This window comes from Pipistrellus kuhlii, unplaced genomic scaffold, assembly GCF_014108245.1.
Source record: "Pipistrellus kuhlii isolate mPipKuh1 unplaced genomic scaffold, mPipKuh1.p scaffold_m20_p_7, whole genome shotgun sequence".
Lineage (NCBI taxonomy): Eukaryota > Metazoa > Chordata > Mammalia > Chiroptera > Vespertilionidae > Pipistrellus > Pipistrellus kuhlii.
The window spans coordinates 28,883,501-28,911,132 of NW_023425573.1; the positions used below are offsets into that span (position 1 = coordinate 28,883,501).

A 27,632-nucleotide genomic window follows, 5' to 3' on the forward strand; every position below is an offset into this window, starting at 1 on the left:
TGCCTCCCAGCAGAGTGCAGACAGCCTGGGATGGGTGACAGACGGAGGGACTGATGGAGCTCCAGGTCACTGCTGCGCTCTGCACCCATCTTCTCATCGAGAAAGAGGGGGACCGAGCTCAGTGGTTAGAGCATGGGCCAGCTGTGAGGAATGTCGTGAGCAGCTGTGTGTGGAAAGCATGTCGGCGGTGACTGGCAGAGACCACTGTATGAAAAGGGCTGCAGGCCACGGTGGGCCGGTCAGCATATGGGCTGATGGTCCTCATTCCACTAACCCTCCCCTTTTTTTTATTTTTATTTTTTAGTGTTTAATATTTAATAGCACAACTGACCAAGATCTGAGGTGTGAAGTTATCATGTTCAAGAAATGGGGGAGGGGGACCACTCTACCGACTAAATATATAGGATGTGATAAGAAGAATGCACGCTTTACAACATAAACCCTGTCTACACATAGCAATTAGTTGCAAAAAGCCATCTGGTCTTCTCTTGGCTTATAAAAACAATGTTCCAGATTCCAGTGTAAATTAGCAACCTTCAACTCTTTTGTGTAGCAGGTATCTTGTTTTCCCCTTCCAGTTCTTCCACGCCAGCCTGTGTCATGAGGTCTGCGATGTTTTTCTCCAGGTCATCAATGCGACTACTCATGTCATCGATTCTTCCAATGATCTGGTCGGACATGGTCTGAAATTTATCTTGCATCTGTTGCAGGAGTGTCTGCACCACGGAGGTGAGATCCTGCACGGTCTTGGGGTCAGTCTTGGCCATCTCCCCGGTTCCCAGCTTGGCGGTGATATCTCAGAAGACCGTCACCGACACTTCCGTTTATCCGAGCTGACGCCCCCAGCGGCTTCTTCCTAACCCTCCCCTTTTAAAAACCTATCCCTTTTTCCAAAAAGTGTCTGAAACTTCCATGTTTTCTAAAGCTCCCCAGTGCCTGCTGTGGAGGCTAAAAAATATATCAATACTTTTTCTCTCACCTTCTAAGTTCATCCATTTAACAGAGACAGGTTAACAGGAGAAAATCAAATTTGTTAATACATGTGCACAGGGAATTCACATAGACATGAAAACCCCAGAAAGTGAGGCAACATCAGGGATAGGAGACAGTTTTGGACAAAGGAGTAAAAAAATAGGCGATTTACAGGTAGCTGAGGAAGAGTAGAACACACACACACACACACACACACACACACACACACACACGGCAGGAGAGTCTCAGGGACACTGGTGCTCAGCGAGCAGGCCAGGAATCTTTCTGACTAGAGCGAGGGCAAAGGTTCTTAAGGTCCTGAAGACAAGGCCCCCTTCCTGAAGCCAGTTGTCTAAACCTCTTCAGGGTCAAAAGTTTTTTCTGAGTCTTTTCTTTCTTTCTTAATAAACAGCTTGAAGTCCACATCCCAAAAGGTAGCTTCAAGATGGCAAATCTTTGATTCCCTTCACTGATAAGGCTGAGAATCACTGCTGTGATTTTGTCAATTTTTGTGACAGTAGTAACAGTGCCTCTAATAACCAATGGAGAGAGCCCAGCCGGTGTGGCTCAGTAGCTGAGCTTCGACCTGTGAACCAGGAGATCATGGATCGATTCCTATGCTTGGGTTGTGGACTGGATCCCCAGTGGTGGGTGTGCAGGAGACAGCCAATCAGTGATTCCTTCTCGTCATTGATGTTTCTCTCTCTCTCTCCCTCTCCTTTCCTCTCTGAAATCAATAAAAATATATTTTATAAATAAATAGCAGAGGGAAGGGAGTGAGGAAGAAAGGGAGGGAGGGAAGGAAACACAGGGTACTGTGGAAAACAGGGAAAGGCAAATAATCCATCAAAACACCAATGTTTTTTTCTGAAACCGGTTTGGCTCAGTGGATAGAGGGTCGGGCTGCAGACTGAAAGGTCCTGGGCTCGATTCTGGTCAAGGGCATGTATCTTGGTTGCGAGTGCATCCCCGATGGGGGTGTGCAGGAGGCAGCTGATCAATGACTCTCTCTCATCGATGTTTCTAACTTTCTATCCCTCTCTCATCCTCTCTGTAAAAGATCAATAAAATATATTTTAAAAAAAAAAAAAAAAAGAAAGAAAGAAAAGAAAAGAAACACCAATGTTTTGAAATATTTGCCTGAACTGGGAAATTTCTCAGAGCCTGAGGCAGAAGAGGAGGAACTTGGGAGGGACCAGAGTCTCTGCTGAGAGTTAGCAGGGGGCAGGCTCTAGGAGCAATCTGGCCAAGACCTGGCCGCACCTGCCTGGGCTGGTTGGGGTGTTGGGGGGCTGGGCGCCCAGGACTCCTGCATCCCACAGACCCACCGGCACTCAGTGAGGGTGCTGGGGAGCATTCTGCTCTCGGAGAGCCCACCACCCATGCCGAACTCCCAGCAATTCATCCCACGGAATCTGACCCCTGGTAAGAGGAAAATGAAACCCAAAGGCAACATACACAACCTGAGAGAGCGGGAAAGCACCTGGAAAGCCAGCTGGCTTCCGGGAATGGACTTCAGAGCCCTGGGGATTCAACAAGCCAGACTCCCTTGAAGCCCACAGAGAGATAACAAGAGGTCAGAGTTCAACATCACCAGAGAGTTTCCAACAACTCTCCTTCAAACACACCTGGGTCGGCCTCTGGGGAAGGGTTGTTGATCTGCTTGCTTCTCTCTGTTGGGATTGGTACAAATCTCCCTCGGCTTGCCGCCTCCTCTCTGGCCCCGCAGCTGCCAGCCTGGCCCCAATCATGTGTCCAGTCCCCATAAATAGCAGTCAATAAAACAGACGTCATGGGCCATGGGTCCTACTCCCCTTCTCCAGTGAAATTATCTCAGTTTTAACTCTACCTTAATACAACCAGGAATAGCATTTTGCTTATTTCTTCTAGTTTTGTTTTTTTTAATGAATCATAACAACAAACAAACCAAAAAAACATAGTTTAACATATGCTTTTGCACCCTATCTTTAAAACAACTACGACATGTATCAAAGGCAGCTTTACACATTGCTACCTGTAATGCATGTTCAAAGACCATGTCACCTTCCTACAACTATTCTAATTTAATGAACCATTTTACTGGTTCATCTCTCAGTTTTGATTCTTTCCTCTGTAATGAATCAGACTCAGTGAGCATTTTAATGTATAATTTTTGTGTGATTAGGGTTGTAAGCTTTCGATAATCAGAGGTGGAAGCCCTCTGTTCAGAGAGGAAATTGAAAACTCCAGGCCTGGCCCCACCTCCAGATCTTAATCAAGGTGGGTCTTTGAAGTCTCTCACGGAGATGCTCCAGGAATGCGGATTGGTGAGAGGGCTAATAGACTCCTCCAGCACCCTGATCTGGGGCCTTTCCTTTCTTACAAGCCCTTCTCCTGTTCCCACAGAAAAAGAAAGGACTGGAAGCCTACCTAGGGGAGAGGACATTCCAGGGCGGGGCTGGCTCGCTGAGTCTCCCTTCAGGTGTCCCCTGTGTGACCCTCCCAGCAAGGAAAGAACACGGAGATTACTGTGAGGTTCCTCCGCTGCCGACTGACTGAGCACCTGGTTCCTCCTCGCTGCGAGCACTTTACCTGAAAGGCCTGTCACTGCAATTTACGTAGGAATCTCCTGCCAGGACCCCGACCTCCCTGACCCGGCTCCTACACGGCACCGTGGCCCTCAGTCCCACAGACTCCTTCCTCTCACTGTGCCCTTGTGATTATTCATGTGTGGGTACACACACACACACACACACACACTTATCCACATACAGAGACACACACACAGACACAAACACATATACACACAGAGACACACATGAATACACACACACACACACACACACTTATCCACATACAGAGACACACACAGACACAAACACATATACACACAGAGACACACATGAATACACACACACACACACACACACACACACACACACACACGCAGTCACTGCCAAGTATACAGAAGTTTAAACAATGACTCACGTGTTCCCAGGCCTGGTCACTTCCCGGGAGCTTGACGGGCCATCCCCACCGGGCCTGCGGGGCCCCTACCTGCCTCCCTCTGCCCTGGGGAAAGGTCGGCTTCCCTCACCAGGCAGCCGGCTGAGCAGTGGCCAGGGCAGCTGGGTGGGTGAAGGCCAGGCTCCAGCAGAGATGGGGCAGAAGCAGGCCAGCCCCCGCCCCCCGGCCCTTAAGACAAGCCACTTCCTTCTGCCAGGCTCTCAGGGCAAGGTCCTCTGGTCATGTGGCCACCTAGGCGGAGGCTGGACCTCCGAGCGGGCCCAGCAGCAGCACCTGGGCGGGCAGCCGGAAGTGAGCCTCCAGCAGGGGCTTGTGTCACCCGATGCTCCCAGTCCCTGAACCTCTGGGAGCCTCCTCTCAGCTCCTTCCTTGGGCTGCAGCAGCTTTGCCCACTCGGCAAAGGAGAGAAGGCAGTGAGCGCGGTCCTTCCACGAACAGCGGGAGCCAGCTCCTGGGGACCTGCGCCCGGAACCGGACGCCAGCCAGGCGGGCCGGGCTGGGTCAGGTGACAGCTCCTGGCCCGGAGCCACCTGGGGACAGGGTGCTGTGGGTCTCTAACACCACCTGCCAGCTTTGTCACCCTCCCACCTGATTGTGCTTCTCTGTGGAACCAGGATCTTGGGAGCCATTGCAGAATCCCGCCTACCCCTGTGCCCGAGCCAAAGCACCCAGGGAAGGCGCGCCCTGCCCAGGTGACACAGTGAGCTGACACCTGGGGCCTCGGGCTCAGGCTCAGGCTGAACCCAAACCACCTACTGGCCCCTCCCCACCTCAAGAGGCCCAGGGGCACCAAGGACAGTGAGCTCAGATACCCGGGGGGCTGGGCTCCTCGCTGCTGTGGTCTCAGGGGTGCCCAGCCTGCAGCCTGGGCAGCCTTTCCCTGCACCGTGCAGGGTCCTCCCACAGGCACTCAGCATGCCACTGCCCCTCTGTCCCTCACCTCCCAGGCCAGGGCACTGGGCCAAAGGCTCCCTGCGGCCACCGGGATCGAACCTCAGCACCAGAGGGAGAACCTGAGACCTTTCAATCAGAAGATCCCTTCCCTTGCAGACATGACAACGGAGAGGGAGAGGGACAGACACAGGCGTCCTGACCATCATCCCGCCCAACGTGGCACTGCGCACCAGAGCCTGTCATGGGAACTAAGCAAAAATGACGCATAAGCGATGTCCTTGCACGGTATGGTTAGCTCCCGGTACTTGGCTATCCGGACCTTAGACTTGCTCTCTGGCACTTTATCAGCGTTAACAGGGGGAGCTCCCACTGCACTACCTAATCAGGCCGCTATACAGGCAGTGTGCACTCAGCTTATTCCCCTTTGAGAGAAATGCAAAATTATGGGATTTTGGAGCCAAGAGGGCCCCTGGGGATTGGTCTGAGCACTCTCCCGGTGTCTGGAGAATCGTGGCAACACCCCCACCCACGGAGTCTTCAGACTCTGCCCAAACGTGACAGAGATGGGATCGCCTGCACCGAGGCAGCCATGCACCTGGCCCCTTTCTGGCCATCCCACACCAGTTTTGTACAACTTTCCACCCAGCTGCCTCTGGCCCCTCAGCCAGAGCCCCTCCCCTGTTGCATAAACATCTCTGAGCTTCTCAGAGCAGCTCTCAGGGCTGCGGCCCCTCGGAGCCCAGACCCAGGGCCCCCTTGCTCCTGTGAAGAGGCCCCATTGCCTCAGAGTGTGAACTAACGCGTCTCCTTTCCAGGGGGCGTGCCCGGTGGCCCCGCTCTGTGGGTATGTGGGAAGAGGGGCTCCCGTCTCCTCATCTCCTTGGGGCGTCCATGCAGAGCTCTGGTTAAGGATGGAACTCAGAGTGTGATTGTTATCTGAGCTGCAGATCTTCCAGAATGCTCTTATCTGCTGAGACTTTGCAGATAAGCAGGAATGGCTGGCCTGCCTTGCCCGAAACCTTCAAGCTTACTTATCTCGATGGAAAATTCCAGCAGGGTTATCTGAACTCCCAGTGAAATTCCTCCACTCAACAATGGGTGTGGTGCTTGGCTGCTGACCAGGCTGGGCAGAGCAGGGCAGAGCAAAGTCCAACGCCAGCGGTGACAGGACAAGCCCTCACAGAGGCCACCCCGGCTCACACATGCTCACCTGCCCAGGTAGAAGGGGAAGGGTCAGGAGGAGATGCTGACACATAAATGGAAGGAGTAGAAACCTGCCCAGAGGCCAAGAGAAGGAAAGGCTCTCTGAGCCCCAGAAGCAGAGTGAGTGGTGTGAGGCCTGGCGTGCGGCACTGCAGGACGCAGGGGACAAGGTCACCCAGCGAGGAGTCAGGGGTGGGTGGCCAGAGGGATGAGGGTGGAGAGGCCCGGGCCAATTCCATGAACACTAGACTCAACAAAAACAGAGTACCTACTGTTCAGTGAGTGCCTACTCTGTGCCAGGCACCGCATGAGTCCTTGCCTTAGAGCAGTGGTTCTCAACCTTTCTAATGCCGCGACCCTTTAATACAGTTCCTCATGTCACGGTGACCCCCAACCATAACATTATTTTGGTTGCTACTTCATAACTGTAATTTTGCTACTATTATTAATCGTAATGTATTGTAGATATCTGTGTTTTCTGATGGTCTTAGGTGACCCTGCTAGTGGTTCTCAACCTGTGGGTCAAGACCCACAGGTTGAGAACTGCTGCTATAAAGCCTAAGACTGATCTTTACATTCCGATTCATTTAGCAGTAGCAAAATTACAATTACGAAGTAGTAACGAAAATAATTTTATGGTTGGGGGTCACCACAATGTGAGGAACTGTATTAAACGGTCACGGCATTGGAAAGGTTGAGAACCACTGCCTTAGAGCATCTTTCTCACAGCCACGCCACCCTGCGGGCCACACCTGCAGGCCTTCTGCTGGCCTTCTTCAGCCCTGCCCCTCCTTGTGGGTGAGTCATTCATATCCTGAGACCAGAATTCCCTGCCCAAGGAGCCAAATCCCACTTCCAGGGCCTGGACACCTCTGCACTGGATGCACCCTCCCAACCAGACCACCAGCATGGGTGCCCAGGGGCCAAGAGGCAGGCAACAGTGGGCAGCGTGGGCAGAGATACAGGATGACTTGATAAATGAAGACACTTTACATGTCCCCAGACCAGAGACTAAACACCCTGACGTTGACACATCTGCTGACTCAGTTTAATGCAGTGTTAAGTGAGCATTTCATTAGCATGTTTGATTAAACCTAGCTCTCCACATGCACCACCCGGGCTGTCGCAGCCCGGCTATGCCTCATTTCTGGTCTCGGTGGGGTAATTGCATCCCTGCTTCATGGGCATCCCTGGTAAACAGTACACAGAGCTGAGTGTCAGCTCTTCCGTCCTGTCTGACTTCTGGTCAGGGTGCCTGGTCCATTTGCCTTCAATGTAGTCGCTGGTGTGGTTCTGCTCAAGTCTACCATCTTCTGTGCACTTTCTATCTGCTCCCACGGTCTTCATTCCTTTCGTCCCCCTTTCCTTCTCCTTTTGATTCAATGGAGTGCTTTTAGTATTTCATTCCATCTCCTTTCCTTGTTTCTCAAGCCTGTTATAGCATATCTTTCTGTTCTGAGATTTCTATTTGGTTCTTTTTTAGAATGTCTAAATCTCTCCTGAAATTCACCACTTTCTTTGCCTGTTGTATGCACCTTTCCCAATGGAATTGTCACCATTTCTGTCACAGTGTTTTACACTCCTCATCTGCTAATTCTAACAGCGGGTTAGTGTGCTGGTCTGAGTCCACAGATGGTTTTGTTGTTTGTTTGTTGACCACAGGTCATGTTTTCCTGTTTCTTTACCTATCTGGGGATTGTCCCTGTGAGCTGACCATTGTGATTTGGCAAAGGCTGGAAATACCCTCCCTTTGGCGAGAATGGACACCCCTGCTGGGCATGTGGACAGCACCAATTCCGGAGACACATGGGAATGTGTGTCTCAAGGACAGTGCGGCCTCGACCCAGCTGTGGTCCCACACTCAGCAGCCCCTGGAACCCCGAGGAAATGGCTCAGTTCTTTAGATCATCGAAGCTTTTAGCGGCACTCAATGCTGACAGTAAAAATACCCGCATGTCCGCATGTCCAGCAGGCCGGCACCAGGAACCCTTGTGAGAAATCAGAGGTGGCTGGGGGGGGGGGGGGGGGGGGGGCGGGCGGGAGAGAGGGAGATTCAGCTCCGTACCAATCAACATCTGAGGCCTGACTTTGTTGTACCTAAGATCACCTGGGCTCCAGGCTATGGGATTCCCTTTCTTTTCCTTTTTACGTGGTTCCTCAACTTCCCTGAGTTTCCTGACTGACCTCCCCAGGAAAGAGACTCTGGGACAGATCCACTCAGCACCAGCACCCACCTAGAGGGCCCACCTTCCATTCCTGGGCAGCCTTGGGTAGCGTGACGAGCAGCAGAGGCCATGTTCTCACCTAGGACGAGTGTGCGGGCAATGCAAGGGAGACTCAACCAAGATGCCACTGACACATTCAGAGGGACTAAAGAATGATGCAGACGGAGGGGAAGCCCCATCCTATGAGCAGTGGAACCACTATGCATATCAAGGTGCCAGGGCCACTGTTACCAAGTACCAAAGTCTGGGCTGCTCACAAGCGGGAGATTATCTCACAGCTCAAGATCCGGGTATGGGCAGGGTTGGCTCTTAGTGAGGCCCTGAGGGAGAATCTGTCCCAGCCTCTCCCAGCTGCATGTGAATGAGGGAATGGATGGACACACTTCCTTAGGGACTGATTTCATTTGAGTCTACTGCATTCTGATGGTTGCCCCCACAATCCACTCATCAACCACCCAGAAAAGCAAAAGCAAGTTCTTGCCCAAGACTGGAAAGCAGAAAGTTAATGATGTTCCCTACACATGTGTGCCCATACAGCACACACAAACACACACACACGCACAAACACAACACACACAGACATACCCGGGGTGTGCAGCCAGGCCTCGTCTCTTCTTTGTTCTCCGCTCCGTCGGGCACCAGCACGCCTTTGTCCCCTTATCTGGACTTGCTCCCCACAGCCCTCCCTCCTTCTGGGATCAGCCCTGGCCCATCCCTCAGCCCTGGCCCTTCCGTCGCACGCCCACTATCCTCCCCAAGGCCAGAGGCCCTCCTCCTTCTGTGGAGGGTTTTCTCCTCTCTGTCCCTGAGAGGCAGCTAGAGATTTTGGCCAACAGCTAAGGTGCTGAGCAAGGGTCCAGAGCCCCCTCTCAGCGTGACAGGACTGGAGTCCTTGGAGAGGACACAGAGATGGGTTAAGGGAGAAAATATAATTTTCCCTGACCTTTCTGAGTTCTGGGCTGAGGCCCCCGTAATAAAAGGCAGAGTAATAACAGAAAACAAACCAAAGTTTATTCATGTGTATACCTCATGGGAGACGCCAAAGGGCCATCGGTCACTCCTCAGGTAAGCCTGAGCCATACACTTAAATTCCATCTTCAGCTCAGGACAAAAGACAGAAAGAGCTCAGTTATGGGGAGGTCACAGGAAAGGCACGGGAGCGGGCAGGGCTGTTTGCAGCTCATGCGCCTCCTCCGTGGATAAGATTCCCTGCTGGAGCCGTTTCCTCTCCCTGATCCTGAGAGGCAGACACCTTGACACTTGAAGATACCCTGCATTCGTGCACAATGCTCTACAGAAGGGCAGCTTCTACTGTTTCCTGAGCTTCTCTGTTTGCTGTTTCACACAATAATCAGCTCAGGCTAGTCCTCGCGACAAAGGGGCAGATTTTGGCTTCCTCGTTCAATACGTTCACCCTGAAGGCAGGAAAATCCTGGCCCCGGAGGCCAAGTGAAGCAAGGCCGACTGCACAGCCTCCTCTGCTGCTGTTTCTTCCCCAGGGAAAAAGCCATGTCTATCCATAAGCCAAGCGTTCCCTCCTGACCGTCCCGGAGAGATTCTGGCTGTTTATGTACCAGACTCTTTGCTCCATTTGCTGCCCCAGGACCCACCGGAGGTAGGAGCTGCGTCCTGCTGGTCCTGGTCCCCTGGCCACGCACTGCAGGCAGCAGGTCCTGCTCTCACAGCGCCCCCCACGCCCGTTGCCAGGCGCTGCCAGAGGCTGGGGTTTCATGTGGTCGTTTCAACGCTCCTGCCGGTACTGTGATTACATTTTACTGTAAGAAAAAAATGTTTCATGGGGAGAAAACCGTGTAATCTTTGTTCTGCTGGAGACAAAGCTGAGTTTTATAAACTGCTTGTAGCGAATTTTTACAAACCGTTCTTTGTGTGGGGGTGTGGAGCACAGGAAGCACACGAGTAAATAGCAAGCCATTTTTCTATTATGTTCCTAAAATAGATCAGAGACTGGCACCCAGCGCTGCATCTTGGCCCAGACCCCTGAGCAAAACCAGGCAGAGCGGAGGCCCCTCCGGGATGCTCTCAATTGTTTGGTTCTATCTTAACGTAGAGAAAGAATTTCCAGATTTTTCTCATGAGAACGTCTTCACAGCAGTACTCGGCATAACCAAAACTTGGTGAAATGTTTCCTCTCCTTAAACACTGCCAAACCAAGGACACAGAATGCTCTCAAACACCGCTGTCAAAAACGTGGCAATCCTTTCCCTATAAGAAGGAAAACGACCAGCACCGCCTGTGGCCAATTTCTGCTTTGCAGGCTGGGCAGAATACCTGATAAGGGTGATGTTGGCTCATCAATCCAGTGACCCTCACTAGTGCCTATAGGTAGAGCAGCATCATGAGTTTCTGCTCCCACACCTCACCAGATGCACAATGTTTGCAAACTGCCTGGCTGCACAGGAACCTGCCCGAGACCAACATCACCTGTGCGGTACCCAATGGAAACAGACAAATCTAAACACAGCCCAGAATCCCCGGGCTCCGACTCTGGGTTATAGGCATCCTATGACCAAGAGCAGAGGAGCGCTGACAGGAAGAAGGGACCATGGGAAATGGTCTGTCCCCTAGAGACAGCCAGAGGCTTTGGCCAACAGCCAAGGTGCTGAGCAAGGATCCAGAGCCCCCTCTCAGCGTGACAGGACTGGAGTCCTTGGAGAGGACACGGAGAGGGGTTAAAGGAGAAAATATAATTTTGGGGGGATTCGCTGACAGGGGGGTAAACAAGACGTGAGCTTCGTGACTCCCCTCACAGCTGGCACAGTGAGCTGACCGCCTCCTTATCTTCAGGTGCTCGGGTTCCCTGTGGTCGTTCTGCAGGAAAACAGCATGCCACGGGGATCTGAGGCCCCACAGCAAGTGGCAGGGGCATGGATGCAACTCCTCCAGCCTCCTAACTCTCCCAGCAGACAGGTGGCAGATATGCTGACCTCCAACATCCCCTCCTGGCCTCCGCATCCTGGAGGAAGTGACAGAAGCGATGTGTGAGGCGGCCCCTTAAGTTGTGGTCCTTCCAGAAGCCATTACATTAAAACTATGAGCTTCGGGGTTGGGGGAGTGGAGGTAAGGGCAGAGGGTGGGGTGGGAACTGGGTGGTAGGGAGCTATGGGGGGGGGGGGAGGAGAAACAATTATAATAATCTGAGCAATAAAGATTTATTAAAAACAAAAAAACAAAAACAAAAACTATGAGTTTAATATGGTACCTGAATCGTAAATGCTCTTTTGTTACCCACTTTGGTTTTGTTGGTTTGGTTTGGTTGTTTTTCCATTGTTGTTATTAAAAATACTTTTTTTAGCCCTAACCGGTTTGGCTCAGTGGGTAGAGAGGTGGCCTGCAGACTGAAAAATACTTTTTTTTTTTTTTTGCCCTAGCTGGTTTGGCTCAGTTAATAGAGCATCATCCTGTGGACTGAAGAGTTGTGGGTCTGATGTCTGATTCCAGTCTAGGGCATGTACCTGGGTTGCAGGCTCTATCCCTGATTGGGGCAATGTTTTTTGTTCTCTGTCTCTCCCCATACCTTCTGTCTAAAAATCAATGGGGAGATAACCTTGGGTGAGAATTAAGAAAAACAAACAAACACCTTCTTTTTTATTAAAGTAAAATCCACACATAATCAGATGCACAAATGTTAAGTGTGCATGGACTCTTACACGCAGGTAGACATGCACACCAAAATTCTATGGTTTGGTGTGGGTTTTTTTTTTTATCCTCACTAGAGGATATGCCTGTTGATAACAGAGAGAGAGAGAGAGAGAGAGAGAGAGAGAGAGAGAGAGAGAGAGCGAGCCACCATCAGAGAGAGACATTGGAGACACATAGATTGGTTGCCTTCTGTGCGCGCCCCAATCAGGAATAGAACCTGAAATCGGAAACCTAGGCATGTGCCCTGACCGGGAATTGAAACCCCAACTTTTTGGTGTACTTGGCCAGGGCTCTGAAATTCTCTTCATTCATTATCTCCATCTTTCTAAAAGTTATTTTATACAACGTCTCTGCCAATTTCAATATCTGGGTTATCTGTGAATCTTTTCCAATCCATTATTTCTCCTATTGACTCAAGTTTCATTTTTCTGATTCTTCTTATGTATAGTAATTCTTCATTGTATACTGGTCATAGTGGGCAATATATTTCAGAGATTGTGGCTTTTATTATCTTCTTTTGAAGACTTTTGAATTTGGTTCTAACAAGGAATTAAGTTACCTTGATCCTACATATCACCTTCATCTTCTTGAGACTGGTTCTAGGCTTTGTTACACTGAGTGTGTTTTGATTTTTCTGTCCTAGCCCTTTGCCCTCAAACGTTGCCTTACTCTAAGGCAGTGATTTTCAACTGGTCAGGGGTACTGACTTCTATTCCCTTAGGTTGTCAAATAAATAAATGACAATAGCCGATACAGCAATAGCTGTCTGATCTGAATGAATCCAAATTCTACCTATATTTATGTCAGATTGACAAAAATTATTTTTGGTGTGACACATAATTTTAGTAATTAGTTTATGTGTGCCATGATATGAAAATGGTTGAAAATTGCTATTCTAAGGTGTATTCTTTCTGAGGTTTCAATAAAGGACTTGAGGTGCTTACCGAGCCCTTGGTAGGACTTTAATTTCTAATTTTATCTCCCCACATGGGGCAGCTGCTGAAACCGCCACCCAACACTCCCAGGCTTCCAGCTGCTTTCTTCTGAGTGGCTTGGGGTCTCACCCCACATAGGCACAGTTCAGGATTCAGCCACGGATTCTGCATAAGTTAGTATGCAGAGGCTCAACTCTCTAGGTACCCCAGTTTTCTGGGGTTTCCTCACTAAATATCCAGCTGTACTTACAGCCCCAGATCCTAACATCTAACCCCTCAGTCCAAAACGTCTTGAGTTCTAATCCCAGTGCACCCTGAAAATAAAAATGTCCTCTGGGGAAGTAGCTGTCTTAATTCAAAGATTGTACCCACTCTGGTCCATATCTGCTTTTGGTTACTTGACAGTGCGTGCCTGCAAATAGTTACTTTTTCTATATTGTTTGAAGTTTATGATTGCTATTGGTAGGAAGGTTACTGTGACATAAGTTGCATCCCCATTGCTAGAATCTAAAGTCCTCTGGCACCTGTTTTGAAAAACAAAATTTAATTAATAGTTAATAATACCCATGCTAGGAAAAAAATCAATCCCATTGTTAGTCTATAAGTCCTTGCAGTATTTGTCTTCCATAAGTAAAAAGAGAATTGGACTTCACGTCCTAATTCACATAGCACCTTTCTAAGTACCCACAGGTGCATAACCCTGAACAAGACTCTCTGAGAGATGAAGAGATTATCTTGGTCCTGAACCTCAGGAACGCTATTCTGAGAGAGCCGCTCAGAGCTGCTCAGAGGGGTTGGCTCAGGAGCTGGCACTGTGTACAGGAGACCAGACACCCTCAGCCTTTCTCCGCAGAGACACCTATGGCATGTAATTATCCTGAGAGCAACGTCCTCCTGCCAAGGCACCTGTTTATGCAAAATTCTTGTCATGGGGCAACACTCGGTAAGGGTGAAATTATTATGGTAACAACACTTAGAGCAAGTAATTTCACAGGCCTCAGCTTTTACCTGCCCCTAGCCACAAATGACCAGCGACACGTTTCACACCTGCTGGGGCTCTCCTCTCCAGAACTGCCGCGATAGCACGGTGGAGCACCCTGCAGTCTGGAGAGTGCAGGTGACAAAGTGTGTGGGAAGGTTATCCTGGCTTTGATAGCTAGGAAGGCTTTCAGGGGGACTTATAGGCCGGGAGGCAGCGGGCCTGTGGATAGACTTCTAACTATCACCCTTTAAAACTACTCAAATGTCCTGTTCATATGTTTTTGTTTTTATTTGTTTTTGTTTTTCTGGAAGAGGAATCCAGTTTTCATCAGATTCTCAAAGACAGTCACTATCCACACAAATGGAAAACCCACTGGTCTAGAACCCAGACTTTTTTGTTTTAATACTTTTTCTTTTTATTGATTTCGGAGAGGAAGGGAGAGGGGGAGAGAGAGATAGAAACATCAACGATGAGAGAGAATCATTGATTGGCTGCCTCCTGCATGCCCCCTCCTGGGGATCTAGTTCACAACCCAGGCATGTGCCCTTGGCCAGAATCAAACCTGGGATCCTTCAGTCTGAAGGCCGACACTCTGACCACTGACTTAAACTGGCTAGGGCCATACTTACTTATTTATTTTTTTTACCTTGAAATGTATCACTAAGTATTTTTAAGTAGCCCCCAAATATTTATATTCTTAGTTATGTATAAAGTATGTCATTATCATCATCATCCATCACGATATCCACTTAAAATGAGATTGTTAGTGACAGGCAATGGGAACTCATGTTTCACTTCTTATGATTGCTAATTGTTCTCAGAGCTAATACCTCATAGTGAGGTCAGTGCAGAGCTCCTCCCAGGAGTAAGGAAACTGTCTCATTTTCTTGTCTGCGATTTGGGGGAGTATCTCTTTGAGGATCTTTTCAATCCTTTCAAGCCATTTGTCCACTCTTTGAGTTTTAGCTAAGACTAGGTTATGTAATCCTTGAACCCATTTAACATGATTCATCCAGAGACAACATAATCTGAAAAGGATCTAATGGGAGAGAATGCCAATGCCGCCCACAGAGGTACCTTGTGACTGGCAGGTGGCTCCTTAAACGGCGGTTGTGTATGAAATGCTACAATTCAATACATAACATTCTTATTTTTAGTTTAAAATACCTATTCAGGGACTTTCTAGTATGTTCTTCCTGTACCCCGATGGGCAGGAAGGCAATGGCTTTGTAAACCTTACCTGATTCTCCTGTTTACTTTTTTTTATTTATTCGTAAATATATTTTATTGAGAGGAAGGGAGAGGGAGAGAGAGTTAGAAATATCGATGAGATGACATTGGTCAGCTGCCTCCTGCACACCCCCTACTGGGGATGTGCCCAAAACCAAGGTACATGCCCTTGACCAGAATCAAACCTGGAACCCTTTAGTCCACAGGCCGACACTCTACCCACTGAGCCAAACCGGTCAGGGCTCCTGTTTACTTTTAAATCTACCTGTAGCGTATGGAAGGAAAAGCTCAGGCAAATTCATGCCTTTCTCAAAACTATTTATTGAGAACAACTGCGGTGTCAGCCTCTTCCCAGAAGCTGGGGGCGCAGGGGTGAGGAGGGAGGCCTGGCCAGGTCACAGGGCCTGGGAGCAGGAGATGGAGCTGACCGCCCCTGGGCTGGACCCCACTCTCACCCCGTCTGTGCTGGGCCAGGGCTCACAGAGCGCCAGTCTGAACCTGGTCCCCGCGCCTGCCCCTCCGCGCAAACCTCTGTGCCACCCAATCCCCGCCAGCCCTCCGCGCCCTGTGGAGATCCGCGCTCCCAGACACCCACGGCCCTGGGGCGGGTGGTTCCAGCGGGGGCTGCACCCTGCAGTGCCCCGGCCCGGGTCCCGCGCCCCAGGCATCTAGAAGCACCGGACGCCAGCCCCTCTATTCTCCCCTCCCCACCTCCCACCGCCACCACCGTCCCCGCGCCCCATCCCCGGAGTCCCCATCCCCGGAGTCCCCAGCTGATTCACCCCGCGTTCCGCGTCCCCGACCCCCAACCATCTCAAACCTCCTGCCGCCTTCAAGCTTCCGTCCCCGTCCCGCCCGCCGCGCCCCAGACCCCTGCGGCTCCCGGTCCTGGGGGCCATCCGTCCCCGCGTCCCCGCGTCCCCGCGTCCCCGCGCCGCTGACGCCATGACGCCAGTGGGGGCGGGGCGGAGCGGGGCGGCCCGGAGCCGGGGGCACGGGCGGCGGGAGTAACGGTCCCGCAGCAGCGGCGGCAGCGGCGGCGGCGCTGCCGATGGACATGGGCACCCAGGGCACGGGCCGCAAGCGGCTCCCCAACCGGGAGCGGCTGACGGCGGAGGACGAGGCGCTGAACCAGATCGCGCGCGAGGTAGGAGCCGGGCCCGTTATGCAGGGCGGGGGCGCGCGCAGCTGTCAGGCGGCCGTCCGTCTGTCCGAATGTCCCCGGGCCTCAGCGGGGGTCTCGGCGGGCGGGCCGCCTGTCCTCCGGCCGCCCAGGGGACAGGCCGGCGACACTGACCGCTCCCCCATCCCACCCACCCCCGGTCCCTTCGGGCGCGTGGAGCTGGGGCGCCGCCCCTGGTGCAAGGTGGCTCAGGCGGAGGAGGGTGGGGGGACAGGCGCCCCGCTTTGTTGTACTGCACCAGAGGGGTGCTATAGGCTCGCGGGCGTCCTCGGAGGCCACATGGCCCTGGCGGAATGGCTTGGCCCCTGCCGGTGACCGTTCGTGGCGGATTGTCACACATGGTGCGGCTTGGGCAGGGACTTGAGGGTCAGTGTGACTCTTGTGAGACCGGGTCCAGGCACACAGGTTTTCACCAAAGTTTCCTGGGCAAGAGTTCATCCTAGTGGGATGGGCGATGCGCCTCCCAGCGCAGGTTCGCTGTGTGCAGGTCTGTGCCCGCCTCTCCTCCAGCGAGGGCGCCTCGGAAGGTTGGACAGCCCGTGACAGCTGGGAGGAAGCCCAGCGGACTGGGAGCAGCTCCCTGGGGAGGGGGAGCCATTCCTTGGGCCTGGGGTGGACAAGGAGGCGTGATTGTTTCAGGGTACACCCTTTTGTACCTTTTGAGCTGTGTGTATGTGTGTGTGTGTGTGTGTGTGTGTGTGTGTGTGTGTTCGCGCGCGTGCCCACGTGCTGGGGCAGTGGAGAGTCCCACAGAGCATTGTCCTCACATGGAAAAACTTCCAGGGATGAGGCTGGGTGTCTGTGGTGTCGGGTTACCTCGGCCAGCTGTTTATTGCCTCTCTATTCAATGAGCAGTTCTTAGGTGTTTTTAGTGTATGGCTTTTATGGACACATGGCTGTCCATCAGTATTGGTTGACTACTGATTGAATATAGACTTTTGTTTTTCTCTGTATGAGAAAGAAAAGTGCTTTCCAGGCAAACTCCTATTCATCCTTGAAAGCCCAGCGTAGATTTGGTTCTCTGTGAGGCAGAGTCTCCCTGCCTCCCTCTGTACCTCAGCTGTCGCCCCTACACCTGCTGTGGCAGTCACGTGGACTCGGCGTTATTTGTTCCCCCGTCTGTCCCCCTGTGGAAGGGGACACCCAGGCAGGCAGGGTCTTACTTTTGAATACCCAGAGCTCAACACAGAGCCAGGCTCTTCATAGATGCTCCTCGGTGCCTGGTACATTCATTAATTTAAATTAAAAAAAAGTACAAGGCACTTACAGTACACTTGGCTAAATATAGTTGTTTGCTAAGTGCAGTAGCTTGAATATAATCTCCCCATCAAAGACAGGTATTTATGTATGTATTTGACCAACAGATCAAACACATTTCTCTGAGAGGTCAATGGCGACAGATGATCATGGCCTCATCTTTCCGTCAGTAGTTTTGGGACAAAGAAACAAGAATGAGCATTCCTGAAGCCCACCTCCTATCTGCTGGTTTTTATAAACACAGACTGAAAGGGACAGCTTTGTGTTGCTACTCCCCGGGTTGACATCCTGAGGTCCTGTTCTTAGGTGTTTTGGCCCCCTAGCCAGGGAGACGCAGTTGGAGATGGCATTCAGATGTGGGATCAGACGTGGGCTTTGAAACTATACTCAGCTCCCCATGGACTGTGCCGCCTCAGGCAGAGAGCCACCCCACCCTCAGCCTCTATATCCTCACTTTTAAATGGGGAAAATGACCCCCCGCCTTGGTGTAGGATTAAAAAAAAAAGTAAAGCAAGTAACCAGGTAAATTGAGAGCCACCCCCACACACATCCTCACCGTCAAACCAACCATGGATAAGGGTGTTACAAGTGCTAGCTGGAGGGAGCAGATGCACTATTTTATCTTCTTCTACAAATTGAATTATATTTCCCAACTGTGAACATTAGCATCACTATTCAAATAGAGTTCTTATAAAAATTAACAGTAGGGTCTTAAGTCCGGTTATTTGCTCAGTGATTGAGAGGATGCCTGCCGGGCTCCCCACACTGGTCCCAGGGAGACTGGGAGGCAGGGCTGGACCAGAAGAGCCACCCTGAAGGGACTGGGTCAGAAAGGGTCTGACCATAGAGGCAGGAATTGAAGGCAGAAAGAGATTTGATATAAAAGGGCTTGGGTATCGTGCTCTGGAGGATTGGAAATGAGGGTTGCACTTGCTGATAGGCCTAGGAATGGCGATCAGAGGTGGCAATCCCAGAGAAAGTGGCATTTTGAGTGATTTTGTTGTTTTTGTCCTCACCCAATGATATTTTTCCATTGATTTTTAGAGAGAGTGGAAGGGAGGGGGAGAGATGGAGAGACAGAAACATGGATGTGAGAGAGATACACCCTGACTGGGCCCTGGGATGGAGCTTGCAACCCAAGTACTGTGCCCTTGACCCAGATCAAACCAGGACCCTTCAGTCCACAGGCCAACACTCTACCCACTGAGCCACACTGACTAGGGCTTTTGAGTTACTTGAAGGGACAGAAGCCCTAACCTAGACTGGCATCTACATTGGTTCGAGTGTGGATTCTCCACAAGCCTCACTGACAACACCAGCGTCTCTGTTCACACAACCTCTGTTCACAGCTGCCTCTGCGGGGCCATCCTCTGTGGGTGGCCCGGTCCTTGGGGTGACTTGTATCTGGCAGACTGGCTGCTATGTTCCCAGGCTGCCCCACATGAGCCCACACCCCGTCTCTCCTGAGAGCTAAGAGTACGCGTTCCTGTCATATTTCCTGGGCTGCTCCTCACGAGGCTCTGTGACCAGGACAGTTGGCTCAGTAGCCCGCACCAATCCTTGTGGTGAGGGGATGGGGGGCCCATCCTGGGACTGGGGGAGTTGACCACCCCGGAGCATTTGGGGAGATGTGGGGCCTGAACAAAAACTGGGGAGCACTGGAGAAACTGGCAGGGAGAGGGGGTGGATGTGGGTCTGGCATCAGGAATGTGCACCAGACCCTAAGTGGAGAATTCCAGACAGAGATGGTCACCAGTTAGGGGAGCAGGGCCCAGTCCCACTGGAGCCCAGTTAGGCAGAGGGGACCAACTTTCTATTTCTACAGTTACGTTGTGGCTTAATGTTTGTAGGGAATGGAGGTACAACCGTCAACCCTGTAGATGTGTTTGCAGGAGTAGCTTGCTTCTCACTGTCTGTCTGAGGTGGCATTTGGGCTTGACGTTGTCAGGATGAACGTCCAGGAAGCAATCTGAGGTCGTCTCCACGGAGGCTCGGGTACCGTTTCTCACAGCTGGCCGAGGTGTTTGCGGAGCAGGTGCATGTCTCTCCTGGCGCGATTAGCATCCTGTTAATGACTTCTGGTAGCTTCCCAAATCTCGCCTTCAGCACTCTGCCTCTGAGTGAAATGATACGGCCCTCAGGACACCGGTATTCCTGCAAATGGAGATGTGGGGCAGGTCAGTCCCCCATGAGCAGTGTCTAACCCAGCTCTTCCCACTCCCTCCTGGTCACAAACTGCTGGCCACATCGCATGACATGGTCCAGTCGGTATCCAGCTGGTGTTTATATGCTGGCCAGCCTCAGAAAAAGCAAATTCATCCGGAAAAAGGCATGAGGGTGACAGCTCAAATGAGATGAAATGGGCTGTAGCAACCAGACTGCCGTCAGGTAAATGTGGGCCCTGTCACGTGCCCGAGGGCAGGGACTGCGCCAGGAGAACTGGAGTGCATCCTGCCGCTGGGCTCAGTCAGGCCCCCAGAGAAGGCCCTCTGTGGGAGCCCTGGAAGGTGGTTTGGCCCCACACTGGGCCAGCTTTTGGGGTGCTCTGGAAGGAGCATGCGTCCCACCCCCAGATTGTCCTTGGAGGAGAAAAGGAGACAGGGTCCCTCTAATAGGCTGACCTCTGAGGGCTATTTGGGAAGGACACGGGGGACTTAGGGCTAGATTGACCTGTGTTTATGGGACTCCCCAGAATGAAGCATGGGAGGTTGTCTTAAGTTGAGGTCCCCAGAAGCAGAGCCTGAGGGAGGGACTTGGAAGAGGGGTGCCAGCAGAGGGCTTGAAGAGAGCAGAAAGGCCAGGGGAGGAGGGGTCTTTAGCTGGCTTTCTCCCTTACCCCATCCCACTATCTCACGGGGGCTCTGGAGCCTGAATGCACCCCAGAGCTGTCTTCACCTGGAGGGACTGCCCCAGTTGGTAGCTGCAGCTGCCCCTGGCTGAGGTGGCGTGTCTCTCCCCCACAGAGTGACTGCTAAGGGCCATGGGAGCATCTCTAGTGAAGGGGGAGCCTTTCCCCACACGCACATGACAAGTAATGATGACAACTGTCGCGTTGTTCGCATCCCACTGTGACCGCAGGCCGTAGTCCCTTTTCCTTCCGCACCCACAATGCAGCGCTCTCCTCCGTGGCTGGTCCCACTGCAACTGTCCTCAGAGCATATGTTCCCTGCAGGGGTGCAGGTGGTGGCTGCCCAGATCCCCCTGAAGGCAGATGTTGACTCCCTGGCCTGTGAGCGCTGGCTGTCATGGGTCACAGACTCCCCCTTCACTAGAGATGCTCCCATGGCCCTTAGCAGTCACTCTGTGGGGGAGAGACACGCCACCTCAGCCAGGGGCAGCTGCAGCTACCAACTGGGGCAGTCCCTCCAGGTGAAGACAGCTCTGGGGTGCATTCAGGCTCCAGAGCCCCCGTGAGATAGTGGGATGGGGTGAGGGAGAAAGCCAGCTAAAGACCCTTCCTCCCCTGACCTTTCTGCTCTCTTCAAGCCCTCTGCTGGCACCCCTCTTCCAAGTCCCTCCCTCAGGCTCTGCTTCTGGGGACCTCAACTTAAGACAACCTCCCATGCTTCATTCTGGGGAGTCCCATAAACACAGGTCACTCTAGCCCTAAGTCCCCCGTGTCCTTCCCAAATAGCCCTCAGAGGTCAGCCTATTAGAGGGACCCTGTCTCCTTTTCTCCTCCAAGGACAATCTGGGGGTGGGACGCATGCTCCTTCCAGAGCACCCCAAAAGCTGGCCCAGTGTGGGGCCAAACCACCTTCCAGGGCTCCCACAGAGGGCCTTCTCCGGGGGCCTGACTGAGCCCAGCGGCAGGATGCACTCCAGTTCTCCTGGTGCAGTCCCTGCCCTTGGGCGGGTGACAGGGCCCACATTTACCTGACGGCAGTCTGGTTGCTACAGCCCATTTCACCTCATTTGAGCTGTCACCCTCATGCCTTTTTCCGGATGAATTTGCTTTTTCTGAGGCTGGCCAGCATATAAACACCAGCTGGATACTGACTGGACCATGTCATGCGATGTGGCCAGCAGTTTGTGACCAGGAGGGAGTGGGAAGAGCTGGGTTAGACACTGCTCATGGGGACTGACCTGCCCCACATCCCAGCAGGCACTCGGGGGACACTCCCCCCCGCCCCTCCCAACCCGCCCACCTCGCTCATCTTCCGGAGACAGACAAAAGCATCTCGGCACATCACCCACGGGTGATAGGAATGTGACAGGACAAGATTCCAGTGGTCTTTTATCACTATCAGGGCTGTTGGGGAATTGCAAACCCTGCGCCCTTGACCTTGGGCTGTTTCTGTGAGTCCTGACAAGATGGTCTCATCAGAGACAGACTCAGAAACTCAGCTGTGGGCAGTCCTGCTGGTTGCCACTGGCTTGGGCCCACCCTTGGCTATTTCTGTCTGAGAGCCAGCTGTCCCCTGTCTCTTTTCTAGTGAACCTGCGGTGACTCACTGGCTCTGTGATTAGGGCTGTGATTTGTGTGCGGATGGCATGAAGAGGTTCCATAGCAGCATGGAAATCAGGGGACCTGGATTATAGCTTAGTCTGTACCCCGTGAGCCTGGTCAGGGGATGGGATGGAAAGCAGGGAGATGGGAACTGAGGCTGCTTTTGAGGCCAAGCTGCCAGGTACCCCAGAAGCTCCTCTCCACAATTACATTAAGTCCCATCGCTGGAGGTTAGAGCATCTCTGTCTGACTGAGAGCAGCGGGCTCAGAGGTGCTAAGTGACTTGCCTAAGGTCATCTCGCAACTAAGAGGCTCCAGTTCTTCCACCAGGCCCCTTCTGCATCAGCTTTTTGGCTCCGTCCACGGCCTATTCTAGGCGGTGTCCTGCAGTCAGTCCGACTGGCCTCCCATCTCTGGCACTGCTGTCCCCAGCTGACCTCGGAGCCACCAGGCATAGCAGTTCATGGGAGAGTCCCATATTCTCATTTTCTTTCAATTCTCTCATCTTTTCAAATAAAAACATTTTTATTTAATTAAAATAAGAAATGTTTTTACCCTTGTCCCACATTCTCAGGCCATCCTTTTAAAATATGTCACATCATGTCACTTCTCTGATTAAAGATCTCCAGTGGCTTCTCACACCACGTGGTAAATGCCATGTCCTAAACGCCATGCTCATAATGGCCTTGTAAGACTGTCTGGTTTATAAATGACTAGAGGCCCAGTGCACGAAATTCATGCACTTGGGGTGGGGGTGTCCCTCAGCCCGGCCTGTGCCCTCTCACAGTCTGGGAGCCCTTGGGGAATGTCTGACTGATGGACATCATTAGGGCTGCTGCCGATGTGGGAGCGGCTCCCACCACCACCTCTGTGCTCACCAGCCGTGAGCCTGGCTTCTGGCTGAGCAATGCTCCCCCTGTGGGAACGCACTGACCACCACAGGGAAGCTCCTGCATTGAGCATGTGCCCCTGATGGTCAGTGCACATCATAGCGACCAGTCATTTTGTCGTTCAGTTGATTTGCATAGAAGCCTTTTATTATATAAGATATGAGTATGCAGTATGTATGGAGTTTTGAATTTCAAGTACTGCCTGCTGGCTTCCTGGTTTTCGGAGTAAGGACTTAGTATTCATGGGTGCAGCCCAGGCCCTCTCCCCACTTTCCTTTCTCCTCATCTTCACAGCATAGTTACACTGTGAGTTTAAATTAATAAGTAGTCACAGCCAGAACACTGGTAGAGTATGGGGACTCAATTCCTGGCTCTGCCACTTGCTTCACGAATTGGAGCACTCTGTGCCTCTGCCTCGCCCAGCCCCTCATCCCCCTGCGTGAAATGGGGAGATTTAAGAGTGTACTTCTTCCAGGTGCTTATGAGAGCAGGTGAGATGTCTCATGAAAAGACCTCAGGACGATGGCTGGCACGTCGTACATGCTGGTGGTAATGATGATGTCCTTCCTTACACAACCTCCTGCCTTCTCAGGGTTATTTCTATTTTTTCCCAATTGCTCTTCTATCTACGTATCTATCACATCTAATGTTTCACAAACGTTTCAACAGAACTCCTCACAATACGTGTTTCTGTATTTTTAAATGGATCAGATCTATCAATTCCATGATATTCCTGCCTGGAAAGTTGAGGTGCTCAACTTTATCTGCCACTCCTTCTACTAAATTCCTCTGTTCTATATTTAATTTCTCTTTTTAAAATATATTTGTATTGATTTCAGAGAGGAAGGAAGAGGACGAGAGATAGAAACATTAATGACGAGAGAGAATCATCAATTGGCTGTGTCCTGCACGCCCCTTACTGGGGATCAAGCCAAAAACCTGGGCATGTGCCCTGACCAGGAATTGAACCGTGACTCTCACAGGTTGACTCTCAATCACTGAGCTATCCCGGCCAGGCTGTATTTAATTTCTAATTGTTTTTAGTTGTATTTTTGTTGTTGTTATTGTTATTGTTGTTATTATTTGTTCCTTTTTTTATAGCATTTTTATATTCTTTCTTGGTTCACTACTATGGTGCCTCATCCTGAGAATATTCTCTTTTTTGCCTGAACTTTTCTTCTGCAGGATGTCTGCTTCTCTTCACCCTTTGCCTGCTCTGGTCTCTGTCTGTCATCTTGGTGCCTCCCCAAGTGTGTGGGGGTCCCTGGCTGACACGAGAGAGAGTGAGGCACTAAAAACCTCTGGAAACAATTCCGGTGAAGGCCAGAAGGGAGACGCACAAGATTGTGACCAGGCCACATCAGAGGTGCAGTGGGATGTCTGCAGCACTGGCACCAGGCATTCAGTAGTTGCTGGGGGCATGGGCACACAGCCTGGGTCCCCTGTCTTCAAGGCCAGTGCCCTTCACCACAGTGTCAGTGCTCAATGCTAAGGAGCCAAACTTCTCTATTTTTGTGCCTAAAGATAGAGTTTTGTTTTTTACTAAGGAGGTAGGTGGTAGGCATTGAGAAGAAAGTTGAAAGTTAATCTGAGCCGTATACCAGGGAAGCACAGTTCATCATATCTGATATCCAAACGGGACAAACAAGGAGACAAGTCATTTTGATAAGTCTTCTACTGAGAGTGAAATGCAATGTCACATTAGGTGAGCAAACACAGGGAGTTACAAAAATAAGATTTTCATGGCTGCGGGCATCAAGGATAATACATTTGTTTGTTTGGAAAATTCTCTAAGAACTGAGCTATACTTTCCACAGCACAGATCTGAAATGCCTGGAGAGTTTAGGTAGGCAGAATGTGATAGGGGGTTGGCAGTGGGAAACTCTCGGGTCAGCAAGTATGTTGGAGCCAGAACTGGCCCGAGCTTCCAGGGCGGATTATCTTGCAGTGTTTCCACCACTTCTTGGCCTGGGCAGTGAATGAATGGTTGCACCGAAAGAAGCCAGGAGATTAACGTTCATTATACATTCACCTCCGTCACCTAACTGTCCATTTTTCTACCCTTATTCTTGCGTCCTTATTCTTGTTCACCTTCTCTATGGCATCCCTTAGGCATGTGGAAGTTTCAGGTTGACACTCAGAGGTGGGCTATCCATGCTGACTGAGCAGCTGGTGTGACTTCTCCCTGGACACCCTAAGACACTGCGTTAAGTCACCCCAGATACACCGAGAGCTGTTGCAGCCATGCAGGCCAACAGGACCTCCTATGGGGACAGAATGCTGTCCCTGGGCTGGGTGTCAGAGCAGCCACTGGCCCGAGTGCTGTCGAGCACCTGAAAGGTGACTAGTGCACCTGGGAAAATGCATTTTAAATTTCACTTGATTTTAATTCATTTACATGTGAAGAGCCGCCTATGGCAGTGGCCCGCAGTGAGGTAGCACAGCTTCAGAGCAGTGATCAATTCTTGGTTGACTATGTTGTCATAGAGGCACAGCCTTTAACACGGATTGTTATGGAATCCCATGGGGGTGCGTGTCACTCACCACCTGGCGTGGAAGGGGAGTGACCTGATGACCCGGGTGGCCGAGGGAACTGACCAGCATGGGAAACGTACGGGTTAGTGCAGAGAACTCCACCCGCCTTTTCCTCACATCGTTCCTTCAGACCTCTCTCTTTTTCTTGTTTTTATAATTCCCCCCCAAATATTTGAAGGGGGTGGGGTCATAGCCAGGCTCCCACTGTTCTCTCTAACAGGAGAGGCAGTGCTGCTTGAAGGGTAGGATGTGCCCTGAGGACAGAGGTGGCACTCAGTCATCAGAAGAGGACTGAGAGGAGAGAAAAGAGAGCTGGCTGATGGAATTGGGGGGAATTATAAAAACAAGAAAAAGAGAGAGGTCTGAAGGAACGAGGCGAGGAAATTACCAGGAGGTCTGTGCCTGTGGGGAGGGGTACAGACCGCCCTGGGCACTGGGTAAACGAGCTCAGAGTCGAAGCACTGAGTGCCATGTGTGGGTCACGTGTGGGCGTTGCGTGGCAGACCTGCGGACCGGCTCCTTCCCTGTCACCGAGAAGAAGGGCCCTCTGTCTTCAATGCAACTTTTGCTTCTTGGTCGTGAATTTAAGACTCAACAGCAAAATGCCACCATGTTATTCAAGCTGTTGTCATAGCCAGGCCTGAGTGCGGGCCTGCGGTTGACTCCTGGGGGTATCGATGGGCCCGCCTGCCCTCTCAGAGTGACCACACAGGCTGCCTGGCTTTAACCCAGGCCTGGAGCCCATGCCAGAGTGAAGCGGCCACAGGGCTGTAGTGAGTGGTGGCCGCCAAGTCTCCCAACTCTGCACTTCTTTTCCCGGGCTTTCCTCCTCCTCTTCTCTGCCCATTTCCCAGCCTCGCATGCTGGACATTCGGGCCGGATAACTCTCCAATGTGGGGCTGTCCTGTCCTCTTTAGGGTATTTAACAGCATCCGGCTTCTTCTCCCAGGAGTGACAACTGAAACGGTCTCCAGACAGTGACAAACACCCAAGGCAGATGTCCATGGAGGACACTGCTCTGCATGTCCATCACTGTGTGTGTTTGTGCCGCTGGCCTCAGCTACCCAGCTGCATCCTTCACATGAAGCGCCTGTCGGGTGCACGGCTGTCCTCCAGGAGGCCAGAAAGTGGGGCTGACGAAGCCACATTCTCCCTCCTGGACTCTCCCCTGCAGGGGAGAGTAAACCTCCTGGAAGAGAGTGGGAGGGCTGAGTGCCCAGAAAGCTCAGGTAGGGTTTAGGGAAGTTGTGCCCTCTCAGGAAGCTGGGCATCAGCTGCCAGTGGGATTGCACTATTGCTGTGCCAAGTTGATGGTGGGTGGGGTGAGGAGAGGGCACAGAGGGGTGAATTGCAGGCACAGCAGTAACTTCTTGCCTCCTCTTATGGACGAAGGTGCAGGTGGGTGAGAGGGGGTCTTTGAGTGACATCCTGTGGGGCCAGTGGCTCCTTTCTGCCTGTTGGAGACACCCATTTCCCAGTGATCCCGTGCATGCCGGAGGCCAGCGGGTCGGTACAGCCTACCTCGGCTGGGTCGGGAGAGTGTGGAGACACACATCTTTCTCTCCCCAAAAAGGCCGAGGCCCCTGGCGCAGGTGCACTCCAGGGACAGCAGGCCAGAGTGGCATCCCTGTGGCTGCTGCTGGAAAGCTGCTGAGGGCCACCTCCACCCTGGGTCAGCAGCCACCGGGTTGCCTTCCAAGCCAGCAGGGTCACGTCCCCACATTGCTCATGGGCTCTGCCTGATCCCTACGCCTTCACAGCAGGGAGCGGGCAGGAGGCCAGGGAAGAGACAGTATTGTCAGGCTGCCTGGCCACTAAGCTAGGTGCTTCCACCAGGCCCTACCGCCTTCCGGTAACCCTGAGGTGGCATTTCCATCGGTGCCCGCTGGGCCAGAGAGGGCAGTAGCCTGGGAGGGGGTCAGGAAGTGGTGCTTCTGTTCGTTTAAAAATCCCCGAAGCACAGGGAGCCCCCATCACTCAGTGAGTGTGAGGGTGTGACCGAGCTTCCTCCCAGCTTCACCTCCTCCCTGGAAGCCCAGTGTGCTGCTGGAGGAGGGGGGAGGGGGGCCCCTCTCAGCCTCACTGGTCAGTATGGGGGGGACTGGTGGCCCATTAATACCCAGATCCCCTCCCCCAAGGGAGGCCCACCACCCAGATCGGGGGGCCGGGGTGTTGGAGGAACTAAAAGACCAGTGGCAGCACATTCACGG

General features: G+C 52.1%; 3 protein-coding genes across 50 annotated transcripts in view; 1 reads left to right on the forward strand and 2 right to left on the reverse strand.

Moving 5' to 3' along the window:
* The window catches only part of RAB17 (RAB17, member RAS oncogene family), a 37,848-nt gene extending 33,307 nt beyond the window's left edge, over positions 1–4,541 (reverse strand). For 3 of the 6 annotated variants that reach the window (XM_036421644.2, XM_036421645.2, XM_036421646.2), the window contains exon 1: positions 3,940–4,539. The gene's annotated coding sequence lies outside the window, so the exon portion shown is untranslated. Of the gene's footprint in view, positions 1–2,455; positions 2,530–3,939 lie in introns of all 6 variants that reach the window. The other 3 variants (XM_045575782.1, XM_045575781.1, XM_045575780.1) reach the window with 3 other exon arrangements.
* Positions 339–825, reverse strand: LOC118709506 (heat shock factor-binding protein 1-like). Its single transcript, XM_036421651.2, has one exon. It carries the CDS (start codon positions 765–767, stop codon positions 537–539), a length of 231 nt encoding a protein of 76 aa, XP_036277544.1. The 5' UTR covers positions 768–825; the 3' UTR covers positions 339–536.
* Positions 4,542–16,089: 11,548 nt separating the features above from the next.
* LRRFIP1 (LRR binding FLII interacting protein 1) overlaps positions 16,090–27,632 on the forward strand; it is a 113,953-nt gene continuing 102,410 nt past the window's right edge. For 7 of the 43 annotated variants that reach the window (XR_004984981.2, XR_004984980.2, XR_004984983.2 and 4 more), the window contains exon 1: positions 16,108–16,254. Coding sequence is in view for 4 of the 43 variants with exons in the window: in XM_036421630.2 (XP_036277523.1) it covers positions 16,159–16,254 (96 nt within the window). In the remaining 39 variants the exon portion in view is untranslated. Of the gene's footprint in view, positions 16,255–27,632 lie in introns of all 43 variants that reach the window. The other 36 variants (XR_004985007.2, XR_004985006.2, XR_004985011.2 and 33 more) reach the window with 12 other exon arrangements.

What these genes read in the sequence shown, in the direction of transcription:
- LOC118709506 (XM_036421651.2), bottom strand. Translation starts at nt 767, where the DNA reads ATGGCCAAGACTGACCCCAAGACCGTGCAGGATCTCACCTCCGTGGTG.